At 42.2% G+C, this 14,757-nt stretch overlaps 1 protein-coding gene across 3 annotated transcripts in view; it reads left to right on the forward strand.

Annotated features, from left to right (window-relative positions):
* Positions 1–14,757, forward strand: part of NCEH1 (neutral cholesterol ester hydrolase 1) — a 46,082-nt gene that overhangs the window by 17,704 nt on the left and 13,621 nt on the right. For 2 of the 3 annotated variants that reach the window (XM_025878734.2, XM_073897145.1), the window contains exons 2-3: positions 9,544–9,772; positions 11,796–11,865. In XM_025878734.2, the coding sequence (XP_025734519.1) occupies positions 9,544–9,772; positions 11,796–11,865 (299 nt within the window). The remainder of the gene's footprint in view (positions 1–9,543; positions 9,773–11,795; positions 11,866–14,757) is intronic. The other variant, XM_073897151.1, reaches the window with a different exon arrangement.

The following is a 14,757-nucleotide window of genomic DNA, read 5'->3' on the forward strand; positions in this document are numbered from 1 at the left end:
ATGTTTGCTGAACAAGTGGATGACAAATAGATCCATACCCTTTTCCTTGTAGTGGGATATCTCACGTGTAAATTCACCTCAGGAGGGCAATACAGTTATCTGGTGTATAGATACTTTTCTTTAAACTTAATATTTTAGGGGCGCCTGGGTGGCTCAGTCCATTAAGCATCTGCCTTCAGCTCAGGTCATGATCCCAGAGTGCTGGGATCGAGTCCCACATCGGGCTCCCTGCTCATCAGGGAGTCGGCTTCTCCCTCTGCCCCGCCCTCCTCCCCCACTTGTTCTCTCTCTCTCTCTCTCTCTCTCTCTCTCTCAAAAATAAATAAATAAAATCTTTTCAAAAATAAACAATATTTTAGATATTAAACACATTAGATTGTTTGTTGCAATTGTAGATCTTGACTAAATGTTTGTAAGGAGTAAATTTTTTCTGTTTCCTGAGTCTGTTAAAATGAGAAGCCTCTCCTGGGGCAGAGGTAAAAACCTCCATTTTTAGGGACTCCAGATTCTATCACAATGGGACTGATGGGCCAAGGAATGACTGAGCTACATTAACTTGAATCTGCTGGCTATAGAAATTCCAAGTGCTGTAAAGCTCTTGTACTATTAGTTTTCTTAGGCACTGTTAAAGTTGGCAAACAGGTCCTGCTAACCAGCCTAGCAGATCTGCTGGCAAATATGCCTCTAGCAGAATAGAGTTTGAGATACATTTCCTGACCTACTTCCCTTCCCCACCCTGATTTTAAACCTTTCATTCTTAGGTGTTCAAAACCTGTGCGATGGGAGAGGCTCGGCTTTAAATGATGATTTGGTTAGTGATTTTCGTCTGAGCTCTGAGTATTAACATTGAGCATGATGGGTCAGTCAGTTGGGCTTTTGGGTTCCAGTACTTGCTTTGTCACTTTGGGCGTTATGACCCTGGGCAAGGCATTTAACTTCTTTAAGCCTCAGATGAGCATAAAATGTGTGTAATACCTGCTCTTCCTATTTCACAGGTCCTTGTGAGATGCAAACTGGTGAAAATTCAAGCGGTCAGAAACTGCAAAGCTCTGTACAAAAGAGTATTATGATTTTTATAATTTATTACATGTTTTATATAGTATGCAGTGATTTATTATAATCATGTTCTGAGTGTACACAAAGGAGTCTTAAAGATTTTTTATTTATTTATTTATTTATTTGAGAGAGAGAGAGAACGAGAGATAGAAAGCACGAGAGGGAAGAGGGTCAGAGGGAGAAGCAGACTCCCTGCTGAGCAGGAACCCCGATGTGGGACTCGATCCCGGGACTCCAGGATCATGACCTGAGCCGAAGGCAGTCGCTTAACCAACTGAGCCACCCAGGCGCCCATGGAGTCTTAATTTATTATAATCATCATCTGAATCTGGCCCTTCAGACATCTGTAGATATCTATAAAAATCATTTGCTTTATATCTTTTGGATTTATATGACATTTAAGAAACAATTTTCAAAGCTCACATCTAATCTGCTGCTTCCTGCACTTTACCTAAAGCAGAAGATTACCCCAACTTCTGGATTATCCTGTGTAACACACTTGTGAAGTCAGGCGGGAGGTGGGAGTGAGCCAGCTCTGAATTGTTGTATAGCAGAAGGGAGTTTGGGAGGTTTTGTTGTGAAGGTTCGTTCTTTTGTGCTGTCTTTAGTCAGCTGCTCTTTGGAACACTCAAATGAAAACAAATGCTTCTTGTCCTGGCAGCCAAGGGAGGCTTTTAGCAGCTCGAGTAGCCTCATGAAGGACATTTGTTTATGACCAGCTGTACATGGGGCACTGGAAAAAAATTTTGATCCCCAAGACTCTGACCATGTCTGTCCCAAGGAGCTCACAATTAGTTATTGCTGTTAAAGATAACAGAAATGTGAATAAAAATGCAAAAGTGGAGCCTGGGTGGCTCAGTCCTTAAGCGTCTGCCTTCGGCTTAGGTCATGATAACAGAGTCCTGGGATCAAGACCCGCATCAGGCTCCCTGCTGGGCGGGAAGCCTGCTTCTCCCTCTCCCACTCCCCCTGTTTGTGTTCTGTCTCTTGCTATGTCTCTCTCTGTAAAATAAATAAATAAAGCTTGTGTTCCCTGTCTCTCTGTAAAATAAGTAAATAAAATCTTTAATAAAAAAAAGAACGCAAAGTAATTTTTTCAAGTCTCATTTCAGTTGTCATGGGTGTGTGTATGGAGAAGAGTGAGAAAGGAAACAGGACCCCAGAGAGAGAAATGTGCTGGTGAGGAAGAGCTGGAGGAAATGGGAAGATGGAGAGTGCCTCTTCAGCCGGAGTGGTCAGGGCTAGGCTGTGCTAGAGCAGGTGACCCTGGGCGAGTCATGTATCCTATCCTTTCCAGGTCTGAGTTTCCCTTTGTGTGATACGGGAGGCTAAATGTTCATTCCAGATGTAAAATCTTCCAGTTTTCTGATATATGTTTGAAACTACATTGACTCTTGAGTGTCAGTGGAGGGTGATGGTTAAAGGTTCTGGAACCAGAATGTTTGGTTCAAATCCAGCCCACTACTTCTTGCCTGTGTGACTTGGTCTGAGACTCCCCCAACACTGGGAACAGTGACTGGCAGAGAGCAGATATCAGTACGTTGTGAGTCATTATGCACCTTGATGTACCCTGATAGGATGTAGGAGGCTTTTGGAGCTAAGCAAGCACCTTGGCAATGTAGAATTACTTGTCTTCTGGGTCATAGTAAAAAATAAACAAAAAGTCTTAGCAACTGGAAAGAGGGGAGCCTGTCCTTTTTGTGCTCCCCCAGATTGAATTGCAACCCTGGGAGTGAGAGAACAAAGTGAAAGTTTTAGGGTGAAAGGCTTAAGGTGTCAGATCCTGCAGTTCTACTTTACCTTGCTAATTGAATGGCAGTGAGATGCTCCTCAGGTTTGCTTTGTAGCTTGTAATGAAATCTTTGAATAGGAGGCTAAACCAATTTGAAATTTTGTAATAGAGCAATCTCGTCAGAGAATCCTGTTACATAATTATATTTGTGTTTCACAGGTTGGTTTAATAATTCTCTCCAGTGCTTTGCTGTATGGAGAGAGTGCAGCTGTGGCCCAACCTGAACGCTTTTGGTCCATGCCTACTCTCAGAGTGTGAGACAAAAGTTGGGTTTTTGTTTGTTTTTTACAAAAATAATACTGGGTAAAAGAAATAAGAGAGGAAGGACAGGTGTAGGAGGGGTCCCTAACCAGATGGGGATTTGCCCAAGACCTGAGCAAGGCTTCTGCCAATTCAGGACCTCAGGAGAGAGGGAACAGACAATAAGTAATGTGGATTTCCTCCTCACGTGCAGTTTTTTTCCTCTTTTATCTCATAACTGGGGCCCAGAGAACTTAGGAAGCTTGCCCAGGCCATGTAGTTAATAAATGGGGGAGCCAGGACCTGTCTCTCTGTAAAGTCTGTGCCCTTTCTTCTCAATTATTTTTCTTTAACCCTTTCTGCCCTGTTCAAAGAATTTCAAGTCAGGGATAATGAAAACTGATTCTTCACAGCTTTTTCTTCTGAGGAAGCCTTGAAGATGGGGTTTATATCAGTTAAAGAGCTTTGCTACTTTGAAGTCCTTGTGTATCACTCAGTCTAGGAACATGCAGCTGGTGATTTAGCCTGGCTCTTCCAAGCTAATGTAGCAAGACTACATTATATGACAGGCTAAGATGCTATGAAGACCTGACATAAGCAAATAAAAAGAGGTAACAAACGGGGCGCTTGGGTGGCTCAGGCGTTAAGCGTCTGCCTTCTGCTCAGGTCATGATCCCGGGGTCCTGGGATCAAGCCCCACTTGGGCTCCCTGCTCAGCAGGAGGCCTGCTTCCCCCTCTCCTGCTCCCACTGCCTGTGTTCTTGCTCTCCCTATGTGTGTGTCTCTCTCTCTGTCAATTAAATAAATAAATAATTTAAAAAAATTAAAAAATAAAATAAGATTTATTAAAAAAATAAAATATAAAAATAAAAAGAGGTAACATTATGAGCACTTATATTCTAAGTTTTATGTCAGGTATCCTTTAAGAAGCTCTATAAAGTAGATATTATGATCTCTCCGATTTTATAGGTAAAGAAACTGAGGCAGACAGAGGTTTGGTGAATTGCTCAGAATCACCCAGCTAGAAAGTGTCAGAACCAGGACTGATCCTTGGACAACTGACCTCATAGTGCACACCATAAAGAACTATGCTATGCTCCGAATGAGTAGGGAAGGGGGAGGGGTGAAGTAGAAGCAATGGAGTGCTCTCCATGCAAATTAAAAGTGGTTAAACCTTTGAATATGGGAAATGAAGTGGGTAGTGAGTTACAATAGATGTTTTAAGTATTTAATGCTGTTGGTTCGTGTTGAAATTTGACCACAGGCTAAGTTAGTATTATTATTTCTGTTTTAAAGACGAGAAATCAAGACACAGAGAGGTTTAGTAACTTGCCCAAGATCCCACCCCTGGTAAAGTGGGGCAGCTGGGCTTTTCACTCAGGTACTTTAGGGCTGGAGTCTGTGCTGTTGCCTTTGGCGCTATCCGTGCCTCTTAGGTTGAGCCTTTTATTTCTATACCCCCCCCCACCCCCGCCTTCACTTCCCGTACATACCTGATCTTCCTATAGGTGTCTGAATGATAGCACGTGTACAACACTTTTACATCTTGCTTTCCAACCCTTTTCTTTGCTACCTGTGCTTCATCTTCCGTTAAGCCACGATGTAGGCTAGAAACCTTACTGAATTCCATCCCAGGAAGAACAGACAGAAGTAATTCCTTCCTTTTCTGAGCTCATACAACCTTTTATCTAGATCTCCCTTACTGCTTGTATTGCTTAGCTAACTAACAATAGCTATTCCTTTACAGCTCTTGGTTCTCCTCTATTTCCCTAAGCTCCTAAAGATTGTCTCTTTCTTCCCCCTTAAGCTTTCCTGCCCATAGAATCGAATTCATAATTTACATGTTGAATGAGTTAACAGAAAACAACCCCATTCACAAACATAACAACTAACTTGGATGTTGATAAACGGAGTACAGCCTCTGCTTCACTTCCTTTGATTCTTGCTTGTCCTTTGATCTTCGGCCATAATACCTGGGTAGGGACCCAGTGGCCCACCTATTTTGTTGTGTCTGGTTCCACTGTGGTATAATGAGCACCCTTATCCCTTCCATGTCCTCAGGCAGAATTTCTCCCCCAGATCCTGTAATGATTATGGGGGCAAGTTTAAGACCCATAGCACTGCCCTAGAGTCCTTCAACTGGCCAAGAATTGGTCAATTCTCAACCTGTGGGGCTCTAAAAACTTGGCCTGCTTCTTTGTGCTACTGGAATTTTCCAGCTACTTCTAAGGAGATTTCAGGAAACTTTGTTAACTTAGAAATGTTTTTTGGGGTGGATCTGAATCCCACTTAAACAAACTCAAGGATGCAAGAAATAAAACTTCATCTGTATTTTGAGTCTACATTTTTAAGGTAGAACTTCATTCCCATAAATTCCCCCTAATTGCTCTTTACTTTTAGGTTTTGGAGGGTCTTATACAATGTTGAGGCATAACGTGTCGGGGAGGCCATCTGGGTACTCATCCTTGGCTTATATCTTTGTTCCATGTGGTCTTTGGTGTTTGAGTCCCATACATTGCCCTGGAATATCCTTTGTTCTAATTTATAAGAGCAATTTAGGTTCACTAGTGCTCTCCCTCTATTCCCATTGGACCCTTGAGAGCATATAATGGGCCATGGCTAATGCAAAGGTGGTCTCAGGTCCATCAGCAAGACACTCATGCAGCCCTTGCCACTTTTATGCCTTTATTGGACTATGGAATCATTTAGCTGCTCCTGCACTAGTGGAAGCCGGAGGAACTCTCTGAGGTCATTTGAGGCACCATCTTCTTAAGACTTACCTTGCAGCCACTCTTCCCTAGGGTCTTGCCTCCTTCCAAGGTTCTGTCTGGGCATGGGGCAGATATCTACTGCTTTCAGATTCCACAGACATATCTGGGAGTTGCTGTGTCTCAGGGGTCTCTTTTGATTGGATTTCAGATATCAATCCATACATTCCTCACTTCATCTCCAGTGCTTTCTCCTCCCCTCTCCCACTACTTAGTTTGGAGAATCATTTTCTATTCTAGGAGACTTATTCATCATGTGATCTTCTAAATCAATGTCTATTTTTTAATTCTCCCAAGGATATAGGCTTTGAAAATCCAAAGTATGAAGTCACTCCTGCTTCTTTGCTATTTGTTCTCACACCCCTTCCCTGAAGTAACAACAACAGAAAGACTGGGATAGTGAGAAGAGCTAAGGGAGGGGCGCCTGGGTGGCTCAGTCATTAAGAGGCTGCCTTCGGCTCAGGTCATGATCCCAGGGTCCTGGGATCGAGCCCTGCATCAGGTTCCCTGCTCAGCCAGGAACCTGCCTCTCCCTCTCCCACTCCCCCTGCTCAGGTCATGATCCCAGGGTCCTGGGATCGAGCCCTGCATCAGGTTCCCTGCTCAGCCAGGAACTTGCCTCTCCCTCTCCCACTCCCCCTGCGTGTGTTCTCTCCCTTGCTGTCTCTCTCTCTCTGTCAAATAAATAAATAAAATCTTAAAAAAAAAAAAAGAGCTAAGGGAAACAGTAGATATTGGAGGAAAAAGTTAGATAATATTTACAATTTTATCATGCCACATGATATCATACAGACATGCGAATGTCATCCCATACTGAATAGGACTACCCTACCCAAGCACTGTAGGCGCTTAGGCAGTGATCACTATTATTAACAATAGCAAGACTGTTTGGTGACAGATTACTGTTTGAGTATCTCTGTTTTCAAATTTTGAAATAATCTTGGTATTTTCTGGAGGATAACTATTTTTCATACTCTCATTTATCAATGCAATTCCAAACATTAGCACGACTTTTAGCACCTTTTTGGCCCTATCTGACCCCTACCTGCTTATCTGTTTTTCCCATATAAACTGTCCCTTCTTGAATCAACACTTCTTTTTTTTTTAAATATTTTATTTACTTATTTGACAGAGAGAGACACAGCGAGAGAGAGATCAGAAGCATGGGGAGTGGGAGAGGGAGAAGCAGGCTTCCCGCGGAGCAGGGAGCCCGATGTGGGGCTTGATCCCAGGATCCTGGGATCATGACCTGAGCTGAAGGCAGACGCTTAACGACTGAGCCACCCAGGCGCCCCTTGAATCAACACTTCTGCCCCCACCCCACCCTGGCAGCATTGTGAACAATGCAGATATTTGTTCAGAAATTCTGTTAGTGCAAATGATCATAAGCTGACATGGCAGAAGTATTTTGGGAAAGGTATGGACAAATTGAGTCAAGTCTGCATGCACTCAGAGCATGCAGTGCATAAAGGAAACCCAAGGTGGACTCTGTAAAATGAACAATCTTCTCTAATCTGTCTTGTAAAGACAATTCACCTGTTTTACAGCTTTCCTATAGTTGAAGAAACTCATATATACTTTGTCATAAGTATTCAGTAGTCTTCACTTAACTTAAAAAAAAAAAAAAAGTCCAGAAAGTAACACAGCCAAGCCTGTGATTGTTTTCTTCATATTCATTATTTCATGCTTATCGAGCTACTTGTTCTGTGAGAAATGGGATGGATCCTGTGTGTTCTCTGTTAATTGATAATGATATTGACAAGGGTTTATGTGTGAACTCTAGAAATCTTAGTGAATGCAGTGATTTTTAGCTATGTCCTGGCAGAAATCAATATTCCCCAGTAAGGCTGACATTTTACCACAAAACTCAAAGGATGATTGCCTTTTCCCACTTTGACAAAACATTAAATTAATGGTTCGAATTCTGTGTGTGTGTGAATTTATATCATATCACACACATTTATTTCATAGCAAGCACATTATCAGTTGTTTAACTTTTTCAATAAATGTGGGCAATTGATAAAGAAATTGAATTATTTTATTAATATTTATTTGCTCTGCTGCTTATATTACAAACAAATATTAATGAAATTACTGGAATAGCTCTTCATGGTTAGATTAATTGCCTGTTGTTCTCATTTTTCATAAACCCTGGCCAAAGGTTTGTGGGTTTTTTCTTTTTTTTTTTTTAAGATTTTATTTATTTGACAGAGCACAAGCAGAGGGAGAGAGAGGAAGAAGCAGGCTCCCTGCTGAGCAAGGAGCCCAATGTGGGACTCGATCCCAGGACGCTGGGATCATGACCCGGGCGGAAGGCAGCTGCTTAACCAACTGAGCCACCCAGGCATCCCACTGGCCACTGGTTTTATAATGCAGTGATTTCCAACTCTTTTCATGGCTGGGCATATGTATACAACAATATTTTACATGGGACACTGGGGTAAGGGGCTCTCAGGAGCTTGGCTCCCCAGGGGTAAGGGGATCAGTATTATGGCACACCACTGTGCCTCAGGCACATGCCGGGAAGCTGTATTATGCTGTATCACAGACTGTTTATAGTCCTGATTTCTGCTACTAGTAACATTGTTTCCTTGACCTTATGATGGCATTAAATATTTCACTAATAATCAGTGTCCTGCTTCATATTTTCCAGAAGGGCACTGCTAATCTCTAGCTGTCCCTCTACCCTAGGTTTGAGAGCCACTGGGAGATACAGTATCTAAATTCATGCACCTGTGCCAGGAAAGTTTCCAGTCACTCTTTGACACTTGTGAGCCTCTCCATTGGACTAGTCACTGGCTGCCTGATGGCTTCCAGTTCTCTGGCTTTGAAACATGTCCATTTAAGTCTTACAGGGAGGTCAGTTTTATAAGTGTACTCAACAGGAACACCTTGTGTAAGATGTGGAAAGAGGGGAATACACTTTATAGGATCTTTGCTGGGTGGATGACTTGGGTCTCTTCTCTCTTTGTTCCTTCTCCAACCAGATAACTTCCTACAAAGACTTAATGCAGAGCTCAGTGCCCTCAGGTTCCAAGGGGACCGGATGGCAGACTGTTTATTCTTTGCACATTTCTGAAAAGCTCCTGGTAATGTCTGAGGTGTTCTGCTTCTCAGTGCTAGGACCAGAGTTACCTCTGCTCCTGGCCTCTCACAAATTCATTTCTTGCTTCACTCTCAAAATAACAGACATGCTTAAGCAGATAAGCTGTAAAACACTTTAAAAATAATTACGGTAAATATGAAACTTCTATATCTTTTATTTGCATTTAAATAAAGTATTCTTCCTCTAGTCTTAGTATCTATTGGAACTGTGATGTGCTGATTGAGGGGAGAATAAAGGACTAAATCCTAAAATTCACAAGTCCCAGAATTACCACTTATCCAGCTAAATGTTTATGTTTGCTTAATTTCTAAGCCTTCTTGATAAAATGGGACTGATGATACCTGTCCAATGCCCCTCTCAGAGCTGATCCAAAAACTACGATCTCATGTATGAAAATACTTTGCAAATGCTAAAGGCAAAAAGTAAATATAATTTGTTACTGGATTAAAAGTGGCCAGTAAGTCCTGAAGAGTATTGGCAATTGCTTGTAATAATTCAAACACCAGGAGTTGGTGAGTGTGGCTCTGGTGAGACAAAGTTGACTCGTGTTCTCCCTCTGTGCTCCCTCCCTTGCCCTGCAGAGCAACCTGATACACAATCTGGGCCTGAGCCATCACCTGCTCGCACTGAATTTTATCATCGTTATTTTTGGCAAGAAAAGCGCGTGGTCATCCGCTCAGGTGAAGGTGACCGACACTGACTTTGACGGTGTGGAAGTCAGAGTGTTTGAGGGCTCCCCAAAGCCAGAAGAGCCTTTGAGACGCAGCATTGTTTACATCCACGGAGGAGGCTGGGCTTTGGCCAGTGCAAGTATGTCCTAGTCACCTTCGGGTCTTTTGGGGCTGTGGTTTGCCCTGGGCGAGATGTGTGATTGAGTTTGACTTCCTTACTGGGTAAGGAGAGGAGGACCATTTGACTTGGTTCCCTTGAACAGTCTCGGTTACTCCTATTATCCCAGCAGAATTATTAATAGTGTCCCCTTTTCACACTCGAAAAGGTCCTGTCTTGGATGATTAATTATATGATTACCCTACATAAAGGTTTTGCCTATCTGTTTATTGCTTGTTAATGCAGGCAGACTCTTTTGAAAATATTTCCTGTGACCTATATCATAGGCTAACTTATGCGAAGTGCTGACAATAGCTTTCAGCACCAAAACAAGCCAAAGTTTCACTGGGCCAGAATATGAGGAAATTATCTTTTGCCGTTGTGTTTTGAAAACATTTTTCTGTGAAGTAGGACCAGTATTTATGAACATACATGATAACTCATCCACATTTCATCTGCTTATGAAACCAAAGATGAAAATATAAAAGGTATACCACCATTAAAAGGAAACAATGTTGCAAAATTCAAGAATATTCTCTTTGGTGTTTGGTAACTTTCATGAGTTATGAAAGGCAGGCAGCCAAGTGGAACAGCCTAGCAGAAAGCATACCAAGGAGAAAGTAAGGGCCTTATCTCTGCCTGTAATTATCAGAGAGCTACTTTCTCATGTTCAGCCCAAAGCTACTGGCATCCCCTGTGGCTTTTTTTTTCTTTTTTATTTATTTAAGTAATCTGTCTGCTCCACGGGGGCTCAAACTCATGACCCCAAGATCAAGAGTCACATGCTCTTCCAACTGAGCCAACCAGGTGCCCTGGCATCCCCTAGGTTTAAAGGTAATGACAATTTGTTCTAGTTTGTTTGTGGGTTTTGTTTGTTTGTTTTAATATAGGCTCCACACCCAACGTGGAGCCTGATACAGGGCTTGAACTCACGACCCTGAAATCAAGACCTAAGCTGAAATCAAGAGTCCGATGCTCAACTGACTGAGCCACCCGGGCACCCCTTGTTTGTGTTTTTAAATAGCATTTTTTTAAATGTGGCAAAGGCCAAAAAAGTATAACTTTTTCTAGTAATCACGTTTCATATTCATTATTTATTATTTTATTCATGGATTTGTTCATGTTTTCAACAGATGTTTATGGAGTACGTAGGTTTGGCCAGGACTGAGGGATTTCCTGGGGTTCAGGACTTCAGTATTCGAACAGTTATGTACAAACCTATACCTGTGACTCTCCTAATATGTGCTAGGGGATGAGGATACAGAAGTGAGTAACAGAAGTGATTGCATCTATAGTATTGGACACTTGCCAAGTGAGACATTCCCGTGGAGGCCAGGAAGTGTCAGTACCAGGAATGGCATGGATTACAAATCCAGCTGGCCTTGTCCACATGATTTTGATCACTCCTGCCAGAGGAAGAGCTCAGGGTGGAGACACTATGCAGATGGTTATGTAGTTATTAAAATTGTTTCTGTCACTGCAAACCTTTGGATTCTCTTTCTAAGAAATGCTAAGATTTCCTAAAATTCTAGTTTTTATGTGTTGGCTTTAACAGAATTTGCTGTTCTTCAAATTGGAAGAATGCAATTGAATTGCAGCAAATGAAGGTATTAAGACAAAAATTTCCTCCAAGGAGGAAACTGTTTATTTGCTGTGATTTTTGGAAAGGCATACGTTTGAGGAGCTACGAAATCAGAATTAATTTGGTGCATTTCAGATAGTCTATTATGAAATACATGTCCAGTTAGTTAAAAACACGTTCAAGGGTAATCTAATGTGGATTTCTTGTTATTTTATACTAATTACATTTTATAGAAACCAGATTTAATTTTTACATTGGTATATGTAACCCTATAAATGAGACATATGTTCACATTTGCTTTTTATTAGTTTTATTATTAATATCTTAAGTCCAAGTCTAAAAGCAATCCACAATGAGCAGAATTTAAGAATGGACAGTATTAAGTAATTTGTTTAATACTGATTGTTCCTTTGTCTCTTTTAGAAATCCGGTATTATGATGAACTGTGTACAGCAATGGCTGAAGAACTGAATGCTGTCATTATCTCCATTGAGTAAGTAATTAATCCTAGTCATAGAGGGCACCTGAGTGGCTTTGAGTGGCTTAGTAGGTTAAGTGTGCTGGGCATGGAGCCTGCTTAAGATCTCTCTCTCTCTCCATCTGCCTACCGCCGCACCGCTCCCACCCCCCCACCCCTCCCACCGCCTCCCTGTGCATACGCTCTCTCGAAAAGAAAAATATGGGACACCTGGGTGGCTAAGTTGGTTAAGTGTCTGCCTTCAGCTCAGGTCCTGATGGGATCAAGTCCTGAGTCAGGCTCCCTGCTCAGTGGGGAGTCTGCTTCTCGCTCTGCCCCTCCCCCTGCTCATGAGCTCTCACTCTCTCTCTCAAATAAATAAATAAAATCTTAAAAAAAAAAAGAAAAATACTAGTCATAGAAAAAATAGTTTTTAGGAAGGGATCTTAGATAACCATCTACTTACTTTATTTTACAAGCAGGAAAATACAGTGCAAAATACACAAAATACACAAAAGATGAAGGGGTTTGCCCAAGGTCACACAAAATGATTTCTGATACAATTAGCAATTTCTTGAACTAGCTTTATAGCACCTTGAATTCTCTTTTTATTTTAGTTTTGCAAACTTCTGGAAAAGGAATTAACTGAAACTAAGAAAAATATGCAATCAGTTATCTACAGCAAATAATTTTGTTTACTGCCTTTTAAAATTTAAAAAACAATCCAGAGTTGGAAAAGTCATCCCCTGCAGTTCCATTCTGTAACTCAGACCTTGTAAATAGAATGTGTTCAACAAATCTCGGTCAATGCAGTTATTGTCATCATTACTAATCATATTAAGAAGAATATGAGTAAGAATTAAAACAATTGTGGTGACGGCAATAATACAAAATCCTGCTGCCTCTTCTGCAGCAGGTGTTGTATGGGTGCTATTACATACATTGTCTCTCCTCCTTCAGATCCTTGTTCAAATATCATCCTTCTGGCAAGACCTTCCTTGATACTGCTATTTAAAATTGCAGCCCACTTTTCCTCTGTTTCATTTTTCTCCAAAACTGTCATCAACCTCTGAGAGATCATCTATTCGACTTATTAGGTATTTATTGTACTGGGTTGAAATAGACGAAGTAAGTTCTGCAGAAACAGAAAATTTTGGGATTTTGGCCTGTTTTGTTCATTGTTAATCACTGGTGCCTGGAAACATCCCTGGCAGATAGTGAGCATTCAACCAATGTTTATGGAATGAATGAATAGGACTCTTTCTTTTTGTTTTGTTTTTTTTTAAGATTTTATTTATTTATTTGACAGAGAGAGACACAGTGAGAGAGGGAACACAAGCAGGGGGAGTGGGAGAGGGAGAAGCAGGCTTCCTGTGGAGCAAGGAGCCCGATGCAGGGCTTGATCCCAAGACCCTAGGATCATGACCTGAGCCAAAGGCAGACACTTAATGACTGAGCCACCCAGGCGCCCCGAATAGGAGTCTTTCTTAATTCTCATATATATCATTCAAGATAAATATTTTTATATTTTTCTCTTAGATGAGGAAATGAGGTCACAGAGCTAGCCAATTATATAGAGTGAGGCATTAAGCCCACATCCTGAGGCCCCTATACTCTTTGACCCAGTATCCAGCCAGTACTGAAAGACGCTGATAATGCCAAGGGACAGGGCTATGATCACATTGACCACCTTCCACACTCCGACCTTATCCAGAGCTCCTCTTCCCTCTGCCTCTCTCTGCCCGCTGTTCTCCTGTTCATGGCTCATCCCCTCTGTGCGCCTGCCTCAGATCTGAGACCTAAGAGAATCCTTTCATCTGCAGTATCTCAGAAGGGCTGGTTTCCCAAGTCATTTGGGCAGCGATGACCCTTGAACATAAGACTTAGAGTCACACAGAGCAGTGTGGCACCTGCCTCTTGAGCAGATTTGCCTCCTAGAGAGCTCTGGACAGCTCCTGGCTGGCTATGGCCTCTCCACAGGCCCCCCAGATCACCGAAGGACCCGTGGTGCAGTTTTGTAATGCAGGAGCCTTCGAGTGAAGGCTTGCATCTAGCCAGGGCAGCTGGCCGGAGGAAAGCAGAGTCTGCTGAAGTAGCTGGACCCCCATATGGAGCAAGGCCATATAGTTCAGAGCTGCAGAACCAGCCTTCCAGTGGTTTCCTGTGTAGCTCTGGCTCCTCACAGGCCTGAGGACAGTAGGGAAACTGCACCTGCTTTACTTGGCACCATGAGGATTCTCCACACAGGACCTTACCATCCCGGGCTTCAATGGAAACAATGGGCAACATGTCTAAAGTCTTCCTAGATGCCCGTCTCCACCTGTGAGCATCTGTCTCCAGTAAAATAGGTGTTCTCTTAAGTCTAGGCTTATTATACAACATATAAGGATGGATGGAATGTTTTTAAGAAGATCTCTTTTAAATATGGAAGGGACTGCTTTCATCTTAACTTTCCATTCTGCCCCATCTCGGTGGTACGGTATCCACAAGTTTATCACTGGGAGGGCACCACAGTGGTAGGCAAGGACCATTACCCATGACCGCCTGACTTCAGGCAAATCATTTAATGTCATGTGCAAACTGGGCTGAGGAATCCTTCCTGTGTGTCTAGACTGTGAGCTACTGGGAAGAGAAATCCTGTCTTCCTTCCTCTGGTTCCCATCACCCAGCTGAAGACTTAGAACATATATGCTAAGTAAATATACTTTGAGTTAGGTTAATGACTGCAGAGAACTGTCATGAGAATTGGTTTGGACAACTGAGCTAAAAGGGCTTTAGATACTCTAAGGCACTAGACAAGTCTGGAGGATTAGTGCTGTAGTCCATAGAACGGGAATGGTTCAACTTACAGATTTATTTATCAGCACCTGTTTGGAGCTCACAGCTCTCTTTGCAGAAATCAAGAGTGAAAGTGGTTAGAATCTAGGC

Source organism: Callorhinus ursinus, unplaced genomic scaffold (genome assembly GCF_003265705.2).
Source record: "Callorhinus ursinus isolate GAN/ISIS: 27379988/994484 unplaced genomic scaffold, GSC_fseal_2.0 scaffold1, whole genome shotgun sequence".
In the NCBI taxonomy this organism is placed as follows: Eukaryota; Metazoa; Chordata; class Mammalia; order Carnivora; family Otariidae; genus Callorhinus; species Callorhinus ursinus.